Here is an 18762-nt window from a genome sequence, read left to right as displayed (position 1 = left end):
CTTGTACTGTGGGTGGGAATATAAAATGGTACCGCTGGCCAGGCGTGGTGGCTCAAGCCTGTAATCCCAGCACTTTGGGGGGCTGAGGCAGGTGGATCACTTGAGTCCAGGAGTTTGAGACCAGCCTGTATGTATATGATGAAACCCCTCTCTACTAAAAATACAAAAAAATTAGCCAGGCATGGTGGCATGCCTCTGTCGTCCCAGCTACTGGGGAGACTGAGGTGGGAGGATCACCTGAGCCTGGGAGGTCGAGGCTGCAGTGAGCCAAGATCATGCCAACTGTATTTTAGCCTGGGTAATCGGGGTCAGACTCTCTCTCAAAAAAATAAAAAATATTAAGTTCAGGGGTACAATAAGAAAATTAATAAAAATAAAAATGATAAAATGGGTACAGCTGCTATGGAAACAGTATGGAGACTCCTCAAAACATTAAAAATAGAACGCCCTATAGTCCTGCAGTTCCACTTGAACCGCCTCCTCCTCCTCACACAGGACCTGAAATGTGTTGCCAGCGGAGATTCGCATGTCTGAAAACCAGGACCTACTCGCATCCCTTAAGCTCACCGCTGCCTTAGTTCAGTGATTTCCTCTTATCCCTCGTTTATGAAGCTGCAGCCTGGAATCATACCTATAAGAAGTGTTTATTTTTCTGCTTTTGCACACTATGTGCAAATAAACAGTAGGAAATTGGGGGTAAACAGAGAGAATAACTACCCCCAGTGCTAAAACAACAAGCAGGCTGAAATAAACATTTAGGCTCTGGCAAACTCTAAAGGACAAACAATCCAGTTTCCTCAACAAACACGTCACAAGAAAAAAGTCAGATGTGATGGTAATACTGTCTCAGCCTGTTCAGGCTTCAAAATACCATCGACTGGGTAGCTTTTATACAACAAAAATGTATTTCTCTTAGTTCTGGAGGCTGAGAAGTCCAAGATGAAGGCACTGGCAGATTCAGTGTCTGGCAAGGGCCCAATTCCTGGTTCACAGAGGGTCATCTTGCCAGGTCTTTTTGTGCTGGGAGAACTCCATTCTCTTCAGCCCTTGTAAGGGCACCCATCCCATTCATGAAGGCCCCATCCACATGACCTCATCACCTCCCAAAGTGCCCTCCTAATACCAGGACACCAGGGGGATTAGGTTTCAACATTTTTTTTGGCGGGGGGGAGGGGGGACATATGCAGTCCGTAGCAGGTATCAGGTTTTAAAAGCCCTTGTCTTTTAGATAAACACTGAAAAATTCACAAATGAGATAGATGTCTAGAATTTGCTTCAGAGGAGTTCAGGAGCAGGGAAGTGGATGGCCAGGGTAGAGACAAAACCAGATTGGCCTCAAGTTGGTAACTAACTGTTCAATTGCTGAAGCTTGGATTCATTATACTAGTTTCACTTTTTTGCTTGTTCCTCCCACCTCAGCCTCCCAAGTAGCTGGGGACCAAAGGCATGTGCCACCATGCCCATCTAATTTTTTTTTTAATGGGGTCTCACTATGTTGCCCAGATTAGGCTTCACGTCTTTTGTAAACAAAAAGGTTTTAAAAATAGACAAACTGGGGGGAAAGTGACTTAAGTGACGTAACAGTTTATTTTTCATATAACAGACCTAGAGGCAGGCAGCATGGGCAGGCCCTGGGGGCAGCCTCCAGAGCATCAGGGCCAGCTGCTGTACCTGCTGCCCACCCTTTCCTCAATCGGCCCCCTCAGCTTCACAGAGCAGCTCCATCTCCAGCCATCACAGCCATTCCAGCCAGGAAGAGGGGCGGGGTGTGAAGGGCAAGCTCCCTTCCTTGAAGGCCATGCCCAGACACCACACAAACACCTCTCCATCCAGGGACCAGACAGTCATCCGACCACATGTGGCTGCAGGAAGACTTTATTATAGCTGGCCACAGATTTGAAAACCAGGGCTTCTACTACAAGGGGGAAGGGATGGAGACTGGGGTACAGTTTGGTGTCTGCCACAGCTCTCATCCCTGAGACTGGTAATCTAGCATCCCAGGTGCCACAGATTGGTCAGCAGAGCTAATGCTGTCCAGCTGGTGGGCCCAATGAGGTTTAAACATATGCAAATGGAGCAATCTGCTCTGAAGTCCCTGCTCCCCTTTGATGCGGAGCGAGCGCCTGGCTTCCTTAGCTCTCCCACGGTAGGTGTGCATCTCCAGGAAACTGCTAACTCCAACAGCCAGGGTGGCAATGCCGTTTCCTATGCTATCGCTCAAAGCAATCCAGCACCTGAGCCTGGTTTTGGCCCAAGGCCTGGGTATTTGTTCAGCCAGCGAATGAAATGGAGAAACCTGTTCAGTGTCTGCCCTGACAGCTGAGCTGCCTGGTGGGAGCCCACACAGCAGCATGGTCAGTGGGTGGGCACAGGGCTGCTGCTGCTGCCTTAACATTTCTGCCATGTATTTGGTTTTAAGTCAATCCTCACTTAAGAAAAAAACACCTTGATTTTTTTTTTTTCCGAGACAGAGTTTCACTCTTGTCACCGAGGCCGGAGTGCAATGGCACGATCTTGGCTCGTTGTAACCTCCATCTCTCGGGTTCAGGCGATTCTCCTGCCTCAGCCTCCCGAGTAGCTGGGATTACAGGCACCCGCCACCACGCCCAGCTAATTTTTGTATTTTTAGTAGAGACGGAGTTTCACCATGTTGGCCAGGCAGGTCAACCTCCTGACCTCAGGTGATCCTCCCGCCTCGGCCTCCCAAAGTGCTGGGATTACAGGCGTGAGCCACTGCGCTCAGCCCTTAAATTTATTTTTAAAGCAAACCTGTCACTGTTATAATGGAAAAGTAGCATGGCCTGCCCTAGACAGAAGGTAACAAAACCTGCTAAGAGCCTGCCACAGGCTGTGTCTGATGCCAGGTTTCTCTGTTAAAGACAAGGAAGCATCAAACTGACTCCCTCCTCGAGACAGTTAAATGGATGGAAAAAAATTTAAATGGAATTAACTTTTAAAAAACATTTTCCAGGCCGGGCGCAGTGGCTCACGCCTGTAATCCCAGCACTCTGAGAGGCCGAGGCGGGTGGAGCACGAGGTCAGGAGTTTGAGACCAGCCTGATCAACATGGTGAAACCCCATCTACTAAAAATACAAAAATTAGCTGGGCGTGGTGGCACATGCCTGTAATCCCAGCTACTTAGGAGGCTGAGGCAGGAGAACTGCTTGAACCCAGGAGGCAGAGATTGCAGCGAGCCGAGATTGCGCCATAGCACTCCAGCCTGGGCAACAGAGCGGGACTCTGTCTCAAAATAAATAAATAAATAAATACATCTTCCAATGTTATTAATGCTTCTTTGTCTCTAGTAACAAGCATTTCTCCTGGATGATGCAGTCCCCTCCTTGGAAAACATCTGAACTCTGTACCGCCATTTCCCCATATGCAAGATGGAGATCATAACAGTGCCTATTTCACAGGATGACTGAAGCTAGCAAACAAGATCATGCACATAGTCTCAGGATACAAATGCCTGGTGGAAGGATCACTTGAGCCTAGGAGATTGAGACCAGCCTGGGCAAGATAGTGAGACCCCACCTCCACAAAAAATTAAAATTAGCCAGACGTAGTGGTGCGCACCTGTAGCTACTTGGGAGGCTGAGGTGGGAGGATCACTCAAGTCCAAGAGGTCCAGGCTACAGCTAGCCATGATCACACAACTGTACTCCAGACTGGGAAGTAACAGAGCAAGACCCTGTCTTAAATTAAAAAAAAAAAAAACAAGGCCAGGCGCAGTGGATCACACCTGTAATCCCAGCACTTTAGGAGGCAGAGGCGGGCAGATCACGAGGTCAGGAGATGGAGACCATCCTAGCTAACATGGTGAAACCCTGTCCGTCTCTACTAAAAATAACAAAAAATTAGCCGGGTGTGGTGGCAGGCGCCTGTAGTCCCAGCTACTCGGGAGGCTGAGGCAGGAGAATGGCGTGAACCCAAGAGGCGGAGCTTGCAATGAGCCGACATTGCGCCACTGTGCTCCAGCCTGGGTGACAGAGCGAGATTCCGTCTCAAAAAAAAAAAAGAAAAAAAAAATCAAAACATTTTTTACAAAAAATTAAAAAAATAAAAAGTGCTAGGCTCACAGTATAGCACTCAAATGCTATTTGTCAGTTTCATGGAAGAGAAAATTTAAGTCTTGTCATTAAAAAACTAAATACCACTTGAGGAAAAATAAACTCCCAAGTAACCAAACTTCAAAGAAGCGGGGACAGAGGACACAAGACCCCAAACACTTCATTTAACAATGGAAGACACTTTATTATTTTTAATCATCTCTCAACATTTCAACTCTTGGTAGAAATCAAATGCAAAACACCTGCATTTTTAAATTAGCATGTATTTAACTACCTCAGTCACGGCAACCTCATCCAGTAAGATGCACACCAGGGAGCAGGGCTGTAGTATCTCCTATTCCAGTCTGTGACCACAGTGCATCCGTGATGACAGGTACACTGGACTTTCCCTCCTACGATGTGTTAGTCACTCCTGCTTTCGTCCACTGGGTAAGTTACGTGGCATCACGGTTGGTTAAAAAGAGTTAGTTACTGTAATGCTGACGCAATCTGGAAATGGAAAACTAGAAAACTAGGGCTCTCAGGAGCGGGCCAGCCAGTGCTGATTCTGAAAGGTGAAAAGGAAGAACATCAAAGATGAATACCCCGCTAGGCTGGTCTTAGTAATAAAGTTGGTTGAAATTCAGCTTAACATACACACTGTACATCTACATGTGATCTACCAGATAGAGATATATATATATATGTATATATTAAAAAAAAGAGCCATAGAAGATTTGGAAAACCTTAAAATCACTCAACTGAGTTGGAAGAACATCAGCAAATTCACAGTGGCCTCAGGATTCAGCCAGACTTAAACTTGCTCAAGAGCTGAATAACTTTCTCCCAGAAAAACCCACTGCATATAAATCCCTTAACATTGTGTACATCACAAACAGTTATGGCTAAAATATGTTAGTTCACAAGGAAGGGGCTTTATTTCCAATCTCTTGCCCCACTCCTGCTCTTGTACCCCCACGAGGAAACTCCGGGGGCTGGTAATTCACATGAGGAGCTGAAGGGGCCTTCAGGCTTGGAAGCACTTAGGCTTAGCTGAGCATCTGAGGAGCCGTCTGTCTGATGGGCACATGCCGACTCCTGCCCACTTTTAGTGCAAAAAGATCGCAAATGTTGCAGATGAGTCCTGGAAACTGGTGAAGAGAAGAGGACTGAGATGGAGGGGCAGTAGGAATCCCAAATGATTTTCTTTCTGAAACGAGACTCAAGAAGTGTGAAGTGCGAGGTTCCTGCTCAGCAAGCTATAGGTCCGACAGGTGAGGTCCCTGAATTGTCACTAGGTTAGCAGTCTGCGGGCACACAGACCTCGACACCCGCACTCACCCCCTAAGTGCACACTGGAGGTAGGTGTATAGCTAGTTACTGCAGGGAAGACAGTGACTCTCCACCAGCTCAAGAGAAGGAGGCTTCGTGTCTGTTCCTCCCTACCCCAAACTCTCCTCTCCCTTTGGGCCGTAGTGAGTGGAGGATACAATATGAATGGGCGCGAGGCCCTCCCTTGGAAGACTAAAGAACCCAGGGCATTTAATAAATAGCTACATAATTCATTTTTTTAACCACGTTGAAACACACAGCAAGTTGAATATTTATTTAAAAATAAATCTCAAAAATATCTATTGGTAGTACAGTAAGAGGGGCATGTGCAAACAACAGAAAAGGGGGGCAGTCAGTCCTGCTGTGGGAAGCCCCCACATCAGTGTGTTGGAGCAAAGTTCACGAAGGCCATGGGCTGACTGAGCTGTGGTGTACAAAATGACATTCAGCTAATACTGGACTTGGTTCACCTTTGACACCTGGAGAGGTGGGAAAGCCAGGGGTGGGAAGTCCAGCTGGGGATCCTTGCGTTTGGGAAGGGGGCGGCCAAGGGATGAGCCTTTGGGAGAGGCCCCGTGTGGCAGGAGGGCTCATTTCACAAGCCAACAGGCCTCTAGCTCGCCGCTCCAGGTGGATGTCTGGTGGCCTGAAGGGCCCTTCCCAGTCCAAGTCGGCTTTGTAATGGGAGGGGTAGGTGCGGTGAGGGTCCCAGAGATAGAAATCCTCTTTAAAGGAAAAACAAAACAACAAAACCAAACCAACCCCAAAAAAAAGAACCAACTGAACAGGGAGTGGAGAGATCAGCAAAATGAATCTGAACGGAAGTGCCACCTTCTCCCTTGTCAGACAACAAAGCAGCCATTGGTTGAAACATCTGAGTCGCTAAGTGAACTCCCACGTGGACACAGTCAGCCCACGATCTCTGCCACCTACATGGTCAAGTGCAGGCCTCCGCCTCTGAGATCAATGCATGAGTACTTCTTCACCGTGAAACCCGAAAGGTTGGTGATGTAGCCCTTGGAGCTGGAAGGGGCGAGGCCGGTCTATCTGTACACGAGATGGGAGAGCTGGGTGGACTTGTAGTTCAGCTGCTTGTTGGGCATGAACTTATGCAGCTCACTCTTTTTGTAGCAGGGGTCGTAATGGTAAGCACTGAGGCAGGCGTCACATGAGACTTTTGAACACTGGGTGCAGGTGTTGGTGGCACCTGGGCGGTTGCAGAAGCCACAGCGGGAAGTGGGCGTGGAGGAGGGCTTCGATTTGGAGTGAAGGTGCGGGAGGCGGTCGAGGCCCTGAGTCTGGCCTGGGTACTTCTCCCGCAGAGATGCCCCGTGGGCCAGGCTGTCATGAGTGGAGGCCTTGCTGGGGAAGACGCTGGGCTTGGAAGCTGGAGGACAGGTGAGCAGGCTGTCACAGCGCTGGCAGAGGGAGGAGCTGCAGGACAGCCCACAGCTTTGGCACTTGGAGAGGGCGGACTCTTTGGCAGGGGGCGAGCGCTTGTGGTAGAGGGGGTGGGCATCGTTTCTGACCAGCCACACATCCGGCCGCAGAGCATCCTGCCGACGGTAGGTGGCCCTGGGTTCGGAGTCTGTGTACAGATCCACGTCATCCTGAGTGGAGAAGTAGGTACCGCGCAGCAAGCCCGGGCCGTTGCTGGGGGAAGCAGGTGGAAGGGCATCCGGGCTGCCATGGGGAGAGCTGGCCATGGTCAGCAGCGAAGGGGACGGGCGGATGATCTCGTCCTTGAGGTCATCCCCCACATCCGCTGCCACAGGCTCCTTCCGAAGACTCAATGAGGCCTTCAGTGGTGGCTTCCGGCTCTCCCAGTAGCTGTCATAGGCATCCACCGACCTCGAGGGCTTGGTCACGCGGGGCTTGTAGTAGTCCTTGGCCGCCCGCTCGCTGGCTGACTTCTGGAGTGCCACTCGTGACATGGAGGCCGTCAGGTGCTCCCGGCCCTCTGCCCGCCGCCGCAGGGCGTCTGAGCAGCCGCGCACGTCCTCCGCACTGCTCTTGCGCTCGCTCACGATGTCCAGCTCGGAGTAGCCCTTGTCCTTCACTTGTGAGTGGATTTCCAGCATCTGCTCACACTCGACTTTGGCCAGAAAGAGCTCGAAGGAGACCATCTTCACCTGGAGGGTCTCTACGAGCTCTCTGAGCTTGTATGCAGTGCCCAGCTCAGGTGCGTAGCCCATGCAGCTCAGGATGGCTCGGATGTCCTCTTCCAGTAATGTCGACTTGACATAATAAACAAAAGGGCCCGTGTAGGTCTAGAAGGAAGGGAGTAGAAAAGAGAGGTGGGGTTTTCTCTCAGAGACACAAGACAGACTATGTCAAAGCAAAGGATATCCAGCTCTGAAGTGGGGCGGTGGGGAAAGGGCAGGGCAGGGAAGGATCCTGACAGCCTTACCCTGCGGGAGGCAGAGGAGGCAGGGCTGGGACTTACTAAGCACTCAGGAGTTGTGCAAGGAAATGACCCAGCAGCTCCTTTTTTTTTTTTTTTTTTTGAGACGGAGTCTCACTCTGTCGCCCAGGCGGGAGTCCAGTGGCTCGATCTCGGCTCACTGCAAGCTCCACCTCCCGGCTTCAAGCAATTCTCCTGCCTCAGCCTCCTGAGTAGCTGGGATTACAGGTACCTGCCACCACACCCAGCTAATTTTTGTATTTTTAGTAGAGACGGGGTTTCACCATGTTGGTCACGCTGGTCTCCAATTCCTGACCTCATGATTCACCCGCCTTGGCCTCTCAAAGTGCTGCGATTACAGGCGTGAGCCACCAGCAGCAGCTCCTTTCTTAAACACAGGGAGCAAAACCTCTCGCTTCCTAGTGGGGCGCAAAGACTCGGCTCCATATGAAGAGGGAGCCTGGGTGAATAAAGGGGCCGGATTATAGGCAGAATGTGGTGACAATCAGAACCTTCCTCTCTGGCATTTCCATGATGGGCTGAGTAACACGGCAGACTGAAGGGGCTGGCTAGGTGACAGCTCAACCGTGCCATCCCCTCTCTCGATTACTGCTCCTCCCACGGCAGAATGAAGAAGCCTGGCTAGGTGACAGCTCTCCTGTGCGTGGTCTGATTCAGGATCCCTCTCTCAATTCCCCCTCCTCCCCTACTATTACCACTTAGTCCAGAACACCCCTCAGCTTGCTGGGACCGCTGAGAAGCTTCCTAACTGCTCTCCCCACCCCTCTACAGCCTACTTCCCATACCACAGCCAGAATGACCCTCTTCAGATGCAAGCCAGATCCCACACTACCTCCTTTCCCGCCTGCTCTGAACAAATCCAAGCCTTGCCCTGGGCTACAAGACCCTGTATAACCTGGCTGCCCCTGCCTTCCCAGTCTCTCTGCTTCAGGTGTGGCAGCCAGGCCAGAAACAGTTCAGAGGTGATGCTGGAGAGACGGGGAAGGTGTGGAGCCCAGAAGGATCTGAGAGCAGAGGACGGATGGACTCAGACTGGCACAGCCTCTCAGGACGGACTGCCAGGGGCAGGAAGAGAGGAGGAGGGCCTGTATGGAGGCTGCTCCAGGACCTCACCTTGATGCTCCTGAATTCCTTCTTCCACGGGTAGAGGAAGAGGTTGATACCCACTGTCTCCAGCATGCTGAAGGCACCGTGCAGAGCCCGCAGGCTGGAGGAGCTGAGCGAGCGCAGGGAGCTCTCCACCACCTCATAGAACTGGATCAGCCGGAATCGATAAAAGGGATCCACCTTGTGCAGGCTGAGCAGGGTCGATGCTGCCACCCGCAGACACTCATCGCCGCCAGGCCGCTGCCTGCTGGTGGTGGTATCCACTTTGCCCTCATGGAACTGCACATACTTCCGAAATAAGTCATCCTTGAATTTTGTATCCATTGAACTGGGCTTCCCCATCCGATCGAGGGGGGCTACCTTATCTCCTCCATGGCTTCTGGATTAGAGGCAGGGACATCGCTAAAAGCAGGGACATGTTGCCGCCTGGACCAGCGGAGTGCTCTGGAAGGAGGGGAACAAGAAGCATGTCATTCCTCGAAACGGTCCGCGCTTCGGCTTCAGGCCGCTGAGGCAAAATGAACAGCAGAACTGGCCTAGGCTACCCCAGGCCCCAGCAGCACGTTACAGAGCAGGTCCTACAAGCAGGGGTACCACAGAGGCCAGAGAGAGACGGACCTTGACTTTGTTGTGCTCGCAAATGAAAAATACGATTAATATTCCTGAAAGAGAAGTGTGGGTGAGTACAGAAAGGGCTCCTGTCCTGGTTTCACTGGGGAAGGGGGAGTTTAGGAAAGCCCTCTTGAGACAGCAACAGACCTGAAGGATGAGGAGTTTGCCAGGTCAAGAGGCCAGGGAAGGAGCTGCAGCAGAGGAAGGCCCTGAGCTAACACTACCAGACGCTCCAGACACGTGACGAGCTTCACACACACTAACTCGCCTTTTTTTTTTTTTTTGAGATGGAGTCTTGCTCTGTTGCCCAGGCTGGAGTGCAGTGGCGTGATCTCGGCTCACTGCAACCTCCGCCTCCCGGGTTCAAGCGATTCTCCTGCCTCAGCCCCACAAGTGGCTGGGATTACAGGCACCCGCCAACACGCCTGGCTAAGTTTTGTATTTTTGTCAAGACGGGGTTTCACCATGTTGGTCTCAAACTCCTGACCTCAAGTAATCAACTGGCCTCGGCCTCCCAAAGTGCCAGGATTACAGGCGTGAGCCCCCACACCCAGCCTCACTTTCTCTTCTTAAACAATCCTAGGAGAGAGGCGCTACAGTTAGCCCCAGTGGACCCATGTGCAAACTGAGACACAGACATTAGAAACTGCTCAAGGTAGGCCAGGCACGGCGGCTCACACCTGTAATTCCTGAACTTTGGGAGGCTGAGAGGGAAGGATGGCTTGAGTCCAGGATCTCGAGACCAGCCTGGGAAACATGGTAAAACCATATCTCTACAAAAATACAAAAAATTTTTTAAGAAAAAGAAACTGCCCAAGGTTACAGAACTCTTAAGAGGCAGAGGAGCTGAGCTCAGAACCCAGGCAATCTGGCTCTAAAGTCCATGCCCTTACCCACCACACCCTGCTTTCCTGAGGCAGGAAGCCTGGCACAGGAACAGAACTGCAGCCAGTGAGGCCGAGGCCACGAGGGCAGGGGCGTGAGGAGAGGCAGCTGCCAGCACCAGCAGGACCCTCAGCCCCAAGGCTGCAAGAGCACATTCAGAATTTGATATTTTATACAAAGAGCCACGTGAAGCCACTGAAGAGTTTATAGCAAGGGGAGAGGGATATGGTCTTCTTTACAATTTTCAAAAGAGGCCACAGTGGCTGCCAGCCCCTGGAATGCTGTTACCAGCCTTTGACAGCCTGCATCCCCTTTATCACAAGAGCGCTTTGCAGCCCCCTGTTGGAAGAGGATAGAATGTTCTGAGCTGGGACACAGGCTTTATACAATCTTGTCATCTGCTTAGCCACTTGTTAGTAGAACAGGCACAGATCCAGCAATATTCTTGTCACCACAATGCTGGGAGCGAATCCAGATTAATGGAGGGACACTGCCAGGGCCAAGGAGACAACACGCGCAGGGTCATGGACATGGGGTCCAAGGCCAGGTACCTGCGAGCGAGGCCAGGGCTGCTTCTCCAGGTTACTCGGGCAAATTGCTCCACCTCCCTGGGTGGCGGTTTTCTCATCTGAAACAAGGGGTTAATAATAGCGCCTCTGTCCAGAGCTGGCAAGAGGATTAAGCATGACGGGATACGAAGCTGCTCAGAGAGCCGGCTCCAGGAAGTCCTCGATGGCCGCTGCTGTAGCCCTAAGCGGCCAGGCCTTCTCTGAGTGGGGCAGATACCACTGACTGGGTGGTAGATGTGCATTTTCACATGCTCTGGTCCTGCCGCTCCTGCCCAGAAGCTCCGTGGGTACAGGACTGTGACCATCTTGCTCAGTAAGGTGAGCTGTGTGCTTCATAAATGTCTGCTGAGTGTGGGAGATGGCAAGGGACTGAGAGAAGTTGCAGCAGGACTGGGCCTGGCGTGTGGGGGGCTCCTTTAGCAGACCTGTGTTCAGCCAGGAAGGTCCTACGAGCCTGGCAACTATCATGAGGTCAACAAAATCATCCTCATCTCCATGAGCCACTAGTCTGGCTCCTCCATGGTTTTTGTACCCAGGAGGAGACTCCTGGGGGTATTAATGGTGGGGTGAGAGGTAGGATGTGTAGCAAAACTAGGGACACAGAGAGGCCACTGTCTCCAACACACTGCACTGCTGAGGGAGCCCAGTGCTACAGCGACAAACAAGGCTGAGGAGCACAGGAGGCAAACACATCCACTTAGGGGCCAGGCGCGGGGGCTCACGCCTGTAATCCCTGAACTTTGGAAGGCCAATGCAGGAGGATTGCTCGAGGCCAGGAGTTTGAGACCAGCCTGGGCAACATAGCAATACCCTGTCTTTACAAAAGAAAACAAAATGCACTTAGGATAAAATTATGCCTCATGAAGATTCTCATCATTCAGGCCTCAGTTCAAACATCAGCCCCTAGAGGTACCACCCTATTTCACCTTCCCAGTTCCGTATTGTCACATTCTCCTACGATAACCACAATCTGAAACTATCAACTTTATTCATTTACTAGCTTCCTCTCTTTGTCCACCCCCCACCCTCCCTGGTAAGCTGGCAAGCTGGTAAGCTCCTGGTAAGCTCCATAAAGGCAAGGACCATGTCTGTGTTGTTCACCACAATGCCTAACACAGAGCCTGCCTGTGCCTGATAAAGTAGGTGAAATGGATGCTGCAGCCGGGCATGGTGGCTCATGCCTGTAATCTCAGCACTTTGGGAGGCCGAGGCAGGTGGATTGCGAGACCAGCCTGGGCAACATGGTGAAACTCCGTCTCTATTAAAATTTTTTTAAAAAATTAGCCGGGCATGGCAGCATGCACCTGTAATCACAGCTACTCAGGAGGCTGAAGCAGGAGAATTGCTAGAACCCAGGAGGCAGAGGTTGCAGTGAGCCGAGATTGCCCCACTGCACTCCAGCCAGCCTGGGTAACAGAGCGAGACTCCATCTCTAAAAAAAAAAAAAAAAAAAGAGAGAGAGAAAGAGAAAAAGAGAAATAGATGCATGGATGCTGTAAAGGATGTCAGCATTCATGATGCCACCACTTTAGTTTCTCATTGGTACCTCCCAAGAATCCTGGGAGATCAGCTGGAGAGCAAAGAAACAGGCTCAGAAAGACGGCATGAGGTACAACAAGTAGCTCAAGGTTAGCAGCAGATGGACCCAATAATCCAAGCCTGGCATTCTGACTTGGAACCTGTATTCCTCTCACCACCCCACGATTCCCATGTCCAACAAGCATTTCTGCAGCCCCCACCTTCTGCCTGAGCTGGACCCAGTGGGGGAATGGGGATGGGTGAGGAAGGTAGAGGACAGCAATGAAGGAGACACATCCTGCCTGCAAATCTAGCTGGAAGAGCATACCACCTAGTATCAAAGTATGTATGTGCTCTATGTTCATACTGTTCTGTCCATAAAAAAATAAACAATTTAAAATGTATATTCTCTTAAAAAATAAAAATGTAGGCCAGGTGCAGTGGCTCATGCCTGTAATCCTAGCACTCTGGGAGGCCAAGATGGGTGGATCGCCTGAAGTCGGGATTTTGAGACCAGCCTAGGCAACATAGCAAAACCCCGTCTCTACTAAAAATACAAAAATTAGCTGGGCGTGGTGGCGAATGCCTGTAATCCCAGCTACTGAGGAAGCTGAGGCAGGAGAATGGCATGAACCCGGGAGGAGAGGCTGCAGTGACCTGAGATTGTGCCATTGCACTCCAGCCTGGACAACAGAGCAAAAACTCCATCTCTACATAAAGAAATGTATTTTGCAACACTGGAGAGGATAGTCACACATGCATTTACCATTCTTGACTTAGAGAAGCTGCAATCACGCCTCTGGCCCCAGGGCTTGTTTTCTGGTAGCCTGAGAACCATTCAAACACAGAGACATTAAGTTTCTGAATACTGTTGTAATTTTTTTCCAAGGAAGTCAGCCTTGAACTCAAAGAGACTGATTTTTTACAAAGTCAGCCAGTCTCAAGCTCGGCTCAGCGTATGCTGCTCTATAATCGCACCACAGTCCACACCCTTGTTTGTTGCTGAAAAACAATAAATAAAGCAAAGGGATCCAAACAGCCCAGCTGATGTTCAAAATCTGAACAACAAGGACAGGAAGTCCAAAATATCTAAAACAAATCTCAAAACAACCTGGGTAGGTGAGGGAAAAGGCAGAAGAAAGTAAAAGCTAAAAGATAATTAAGGGCAAGACATGCCTGGACAACATAGACTCCATCTCTACAAAAATAATAATAATAATAATTATTATTATTATTATTAGGTGGGTGTGGTGACATGCACCTATAGTCTTAGCTACTTGGGAGTCTGAGGTGGGGGGATCCACTGAGCCCAGGAGTTTGAGGCTGCAGTGAGCTATGATGGCACCACTGCACTCCAGCCTGGGTGACAGAGCAAGATTCTGTCTCAATCAGTCAGTAAGGAAAGGAAAGAAAGAGACTAACAATTACTGAGGTCCTACTATGTGCTAAGTATTGGGCTTCCCACTTTACCTACATCATCCCATTTAATCCTCACAACTCTATAAGGAAAACAGGCTCTCCCATTAAAACAACCTGTCCAACAGAGTTTGAAAGGATCAGAGCTGGAATCTGAACTCTTGTTGGCAGGCCCTGATGCCTGGGCTTTCTCCAATTTATCTCACTCATTTATTGTTACATCAGTACCATTTACCAAGGGATTACTGTGTGGCAGCTCTCTGCTAACTGCTCTATGAAAAACAATGAAATCCATAGGATAGATCCAAGGTTAAAGAGGAAACTGAGGCTCGGAGAGGCCAACTCACTTACCCTAAGTCATAAGGCTAGGAAGAAGTGGCTCTGAGCTCTGAACCTAGGTCTAACGCCAAAACTCCAACTCTTGCAAAGCCATCCTGCTGCATCTGCTGGACAGCTCTACTCTAAAGTGTTTGGCTAAGTTAGAATGCCTTATGGCGGCGCGAGCAGAGTTGAGTTACAAAAATTCCTGTAGTAGCAAAATTCCCATCTTCCCACACCGAATGGGGCTAGGAGAGCTAATCTCTATATGATGTAAGCTCAAGGGCCGAGGAAAGAGGCTGGCCAGAGACATCGGCCAGTGATGAAGCAGCTGACATCATCCCTGCTGAAAACATTTTCTGAGAATACAAGATGCCTTGTAGCTGGTCAGAGCTGGTGTTTTTTCTGAGCACAGAGCCAGCAATTCATTCCCAGCACTCTGCAAGAACAACAAAATACGCTCTCTGCAAAAACATCGTGGTTACAGGAGACCGAGACAGCCCAACGACAGAAGCTGTTAATTTCTCCAAGCAACCCAAGGATTGGAACGCCAAGCCGCGCCAGTCTGGTGGGAGAAAAAAAAAAAAAAAAAAACCCAAAAGACAAAAAAACAGCACTGTGAATATCCTGAACATAGAGGCAGGCAGGTGCCCAGAGTCAACAGCTCCAGTCAGCACCTCCTGAACCCACAATCTAGGCACCCTCTTGAAAAGCAAGTCAATGGAAAGAGAGATACTGCAGTCAGGGAGGCAGCGGCTTCTTTAGTTATTTTCTAAACATCTAAGAGGAAAGCTGTATCTGTTTAGGCTCCCACTGCATGGAAGTGAAGTGATTCCGAGTAGCAAAGCATTCGCTTGGCTTTACCTCAGCTGGCCCATTCAAGCAGAAATGTTCCCCAAGCAGTATTTGAAGGCGCCCCCTCTCTGCACAGGCAGAGCTATTTTGGTCTGTGCACTGCCCCTGTCCACAGGTTTACACATCTCTGGTCTAGCTCCATCAGCCTCCAAACAGCAGACGAGGAAGTCAGTTCAACCCCCTCCACCTCCCCACCCACACCAATGCACTCGTTCCAAGCAAGAGGCTCCGAGACACATCCAAGGCACCTTCCACGGGCTGTGAAACACCAGAAGGTCCCCACACTCCTACTAGATTCCAAAGAAATTCACACAGAGTCCTTCCAAACCTCTGAAAATAACCTCAGCGGTGCTGAAAGAAGCTTCCCTAGTGGCAGCTGCCTCTGAAGGAAGCTGTTTCCCTCCCTGCAAGGGACAGAAGCTGGCGGCTGCTAAGTCCCAGCTCGGTCATTCCTACAGCCTCGGGGGGCCACGTCAGTTGTGAAAAACAGCCCAGTCTCAAATTCTGGCCCTCCCCACGGGTTCGTGAATTGAATGAAGTAACAGGAACTATCACTTACTGGACGCCTGCTGTATGCCAGGGGCCCTGCATGATCTCATTCCATCTCTACTCCAGCCCTAGTAACCAGGTTCAATCACACTTAAACAGGCAACTGAGGCTCTTAAGAAGTGACTTATCCAAGGTCACACAGTGAGTACAAACCCAGGTGTGCCGCCAGAGTCTGAACTGGGAACCCCTGCGCAGTAACCGCCTCGTGGCGAAATCGGGGTGTCCTTCTGTTTGGCCAGTCGCCGAAGAGAGGGTGCTCCTCTTGAGCGGCCCTGAGCCACCATCGGTGGGTTCCAGGAGCTTACAAGGCAGCTCCCAGGAGAATGGGGATCCTGAGGATAGGCTGGGGGTCCCGGGAGCGCCGAAACAACGGGCCCACCTGTAGTCCTGCCTGCCGTGAGGGGACCCCGCTAACGGGCCAGCCGAGCCCTGCCGCTGTCTGGCGCCCCCTCCACCTGGGGAAGCCCCGGAGACATTTTCCGCTCGCGGCCGCCCGTCACTCACCCTGACACTGCCGCCGAGGGCTGCCCGGCCGAGGGAAGCAAGCGGGGGGCGCGGCTGCCGCCGGAGCCGGGGCCCACTGGGCTCTAGCCGCTCCGGCCGGCTGCAGGGGTACTGAGACCAGTACCCGCGGGCCAGCAGCGACCCGGAAACACTCGGCCCGGAAGTGAAGTCGCCAGGAGGCGGGCCCGAAGAGAGGGTGGACCACGGCTGCGCGCTGGCTCCGGGAAGCGGTCGATGCCCGCGGCCGACGGAGACTACAAGCCAGAGGCCGAGAACAAAGCGGAAGGCCGAAGAACGAGGACGAAAGCGGCGGAACGGCAGTTTGGGGCCTAACGAGCCATCGTCGCGTCTGGGGCTGGGACCCGGAAGTAAACAGGCCGGACGTGACGGAAGCCACTCGGTTTAGGGATGGTGGCTGGCCGGGTTGTCATGGAAACCGCTCCGGAGCCTGGAGCTGCATTCATGACTCCGCACAAGCAAGCAGGGGCTAACGGTCGGATCCCTCGCCCCCATTGTACGAACAGAAATACTGAGGCTCAAAGAGAGCCAGTGAGACGCTGAAATCACGCGTGATTGGAATCCAGCCTTGCTAGGGCTGTCGGTGTTACGGGCTGTGGGCGACGGTTAAGAGCGTGGGTCCCATTTTTAGCTTTGCCACTTACTAGCTGTGTGACCTTGGACAAGTTACCTAACCTCTCTGAGTCTCAGCTTTATAACCTGTAAAATTAATAAAGCCAGGCGTGGTGGCACGCGACTGTAGTCCCAGCTACTCGTGAGGCTGAGGCGGGAGGATCGCTTGATCCAAGGTGTTCGAGACCAACCTGGGCAATATAGCAAGGCCATGTCTCTTAAAAAAAAAAAAAAAAAAAAAAAAGCCAGGCACGGCGGCTCACGCCTGTAATCCCAACACTTTCAGATAAATTATATATATATATATATATAAAATCTGACATCCCCACCAGACCCTGAGCTTCTTATTCATCTATTTCCCCCCAAGCTCCGCACATGTCTGATGAGGAGGCACACAATAGATGTTCATTGATTGTAGGATTCTCACTCTGAGTCTCGGTGACCCCAGCTAAAACTGGTGGGCCTTGTGTGATGAATCAGTGACTTAATACTGGGAAACGTTTGGAGAACCAGCAATCCGCTGTCCAAACAGTAGCATTACTGTGTTTACCTGTCATTGCCTGAGCACCGCTCAAGGTCCCTGTGTTCTTTATCAGCTCATGTTTAAGCTCCTCTCTTCATTATCTGCAACGTGATAATGTTCACAGGAATTTCATCTGAGACAAACTGTCCCACCTTAAGTCTGCCTTTACAACAACTCAACACTCTGGTTTGGTAGCTCTTACAATATTGCATTTTCACGTGGGACTGCTAAAAAAAAAAAGTCCCCTCCAGCTCTGTGGGTCTGTGACAGCCAAAAGAGAAACAAAGATTTTGAAGAAGGGCTTTACCAGTAGGAAACCCTGGTCATCGAAACTTGGTGACATCTACTATCAGAAAAGACCCAAAGTCTCCAAAGAAAGTCACATTTCTCATCTTTTTTTTTTTTTTTTAAAGACGGAGTCTCGTTCTGTCACCCAGGCTGGAGTGCAATGGCACGATCTCAGCTCACTGCAAGCTCCAAGCTCCGCCTCTTGGGTTCACACCATTCTCCTGCCTCAGCCTCCCGAGTAGCTGGGACTACAAGGGCCCGCCACAACGCCTGGCTGATTTTTTGTATTTTCAGTAGAGACGGGGTTTCACCATGTTAGCCAGGATTGTCTGGATCTCCTGAACTCGTGATGCACCCGCCTTGGCCTCCCAAAGTGCTGCGATTACAGTTGTGAGCCATCGCCCCCAGCCTTTTTTTTTTTTTTCCTTTTTTTTTTGAGACAGAATCTTGCTCTGTAGCCACGCTGGAGTGCAGTGGTGCAATCTCGGCTCACTGCAACCTCTACCTCCTGGGTTCAAGTGATTCTTCTGCCTCAGCCTCCCAAGTAGCTGGGATTACTGGCAAGCGCCACCACGCCCAGCTAATTTTTGTATTTTCAGTAGAGACGGGGTTTCACCATGGTGGCCAGGATGGTCTGGATCTCTTGACCTCGTTATCCGCCCACCTTGGCCTCCCAAAGTGCTAGGATTACAGGCGTGAGCCACTGTGCTCGGCCATGCTTCTTATCTTTTAAACACAGTTGAAGGCTTGTGACTTCTCTACGTGGTGATGTAGAAATGACAGGAGCATCCTTTCCCGACTTTATTATATAATGATTAGCAGATTATATAAGGGTCACATGACAGTGATTAGGCACTTCTACTTCCGAAGAGCCAACAACACGAACAATCTACCTACCTCTTTCTATTTTTTAGGTTTTTTTTTCCCATCACCAAAGTAATACATGATTCCAACAATACAGAGGAGTATAGAACAAAAAGCGAAAGAGAAAAGCTACCCCATGACCCAGCAATTGGATTTCTCAAAATCTACTAGAGAAACATACACATGTGCACAAAGAGACCTTTTGCATCATTGTTTCTAATGCAAAAGCAATAATGGGAAATACTTAAATCTCCATCACTGAGGTAATGGTATATCCATACTAACAAATACTGTGGATCGCTTAAAAAGGATGATGC

The 18762-nt window shown here is 50.6% G+C and overlaps 1 protein-coding gene across 4 annotated transcripts; it reads right to left on the bottom strand.

Moving 5' to 3' along the window:
* Positions 1 to 4234: 4234 nt before the first annotated feature.
* SPATA2 (spermatogenesis associated 2) lies at positions 4235 to 16514 on the bottom strand. Of its 4 annotated transcripts, XM_025398962.1 has the most exons (4): positions 16141 to 16497; positions 11198 to 11322; positions 8921 to 9358; positions 4235 to 7652 (listed from the first exon to the last, which is right to left on the bottom strand). In XM_025398962.1, exons 3-4 carry the CDS (start codon positions 9254 to 9256, stop codon positions 6426 to 6428), a joined length of 1563 nt encoding a protein of 520 aa, XP_025254747.1. In that variant the 5' UTR covers positions 9257 to 9358; positions 11198 to 11322; positions 16141 to 16497; the 3' UTR covers positions 4235 to 6425. The 4 variants fall into 4 exon arrangements, with proteins under 4 accessions (XP_025254747.1, XP_025254745.1, XP_025254746.1 ...); XM_025398960.1 differs by lacking the exon at positions 11198 to 11322 and having other exon boundaries at positions 16141 to 16514; XM_025398961.1 differs by lacking the exons at positions 11198 to 11322; positions 16141 to 16497 and adding an exon at positions 14266 to 14513.
* Positions 16515 to 18762: the final 2248 nt, after the last annotated feature.

The sequence above is a fragment of the Theropithecus gelada genome, chromosome 10 (genome assembly GCF_003255815.1).
Source record: "Theropithecus gelada isolate Dixy chromosome 10, Tgel_1.0, whole genome shotgun sequence".
NCBI lineage: Eukaryota > Metazoa > Chordata > Mammalia > Primates > Cercopithecidae > Theropithecus > Theropithecus gelada.
The sequence above is the reverse complement of the archived record's forward strand: the minus strand, read 5'-3'. Positions and strand labels throughout refer to the sequence as shown.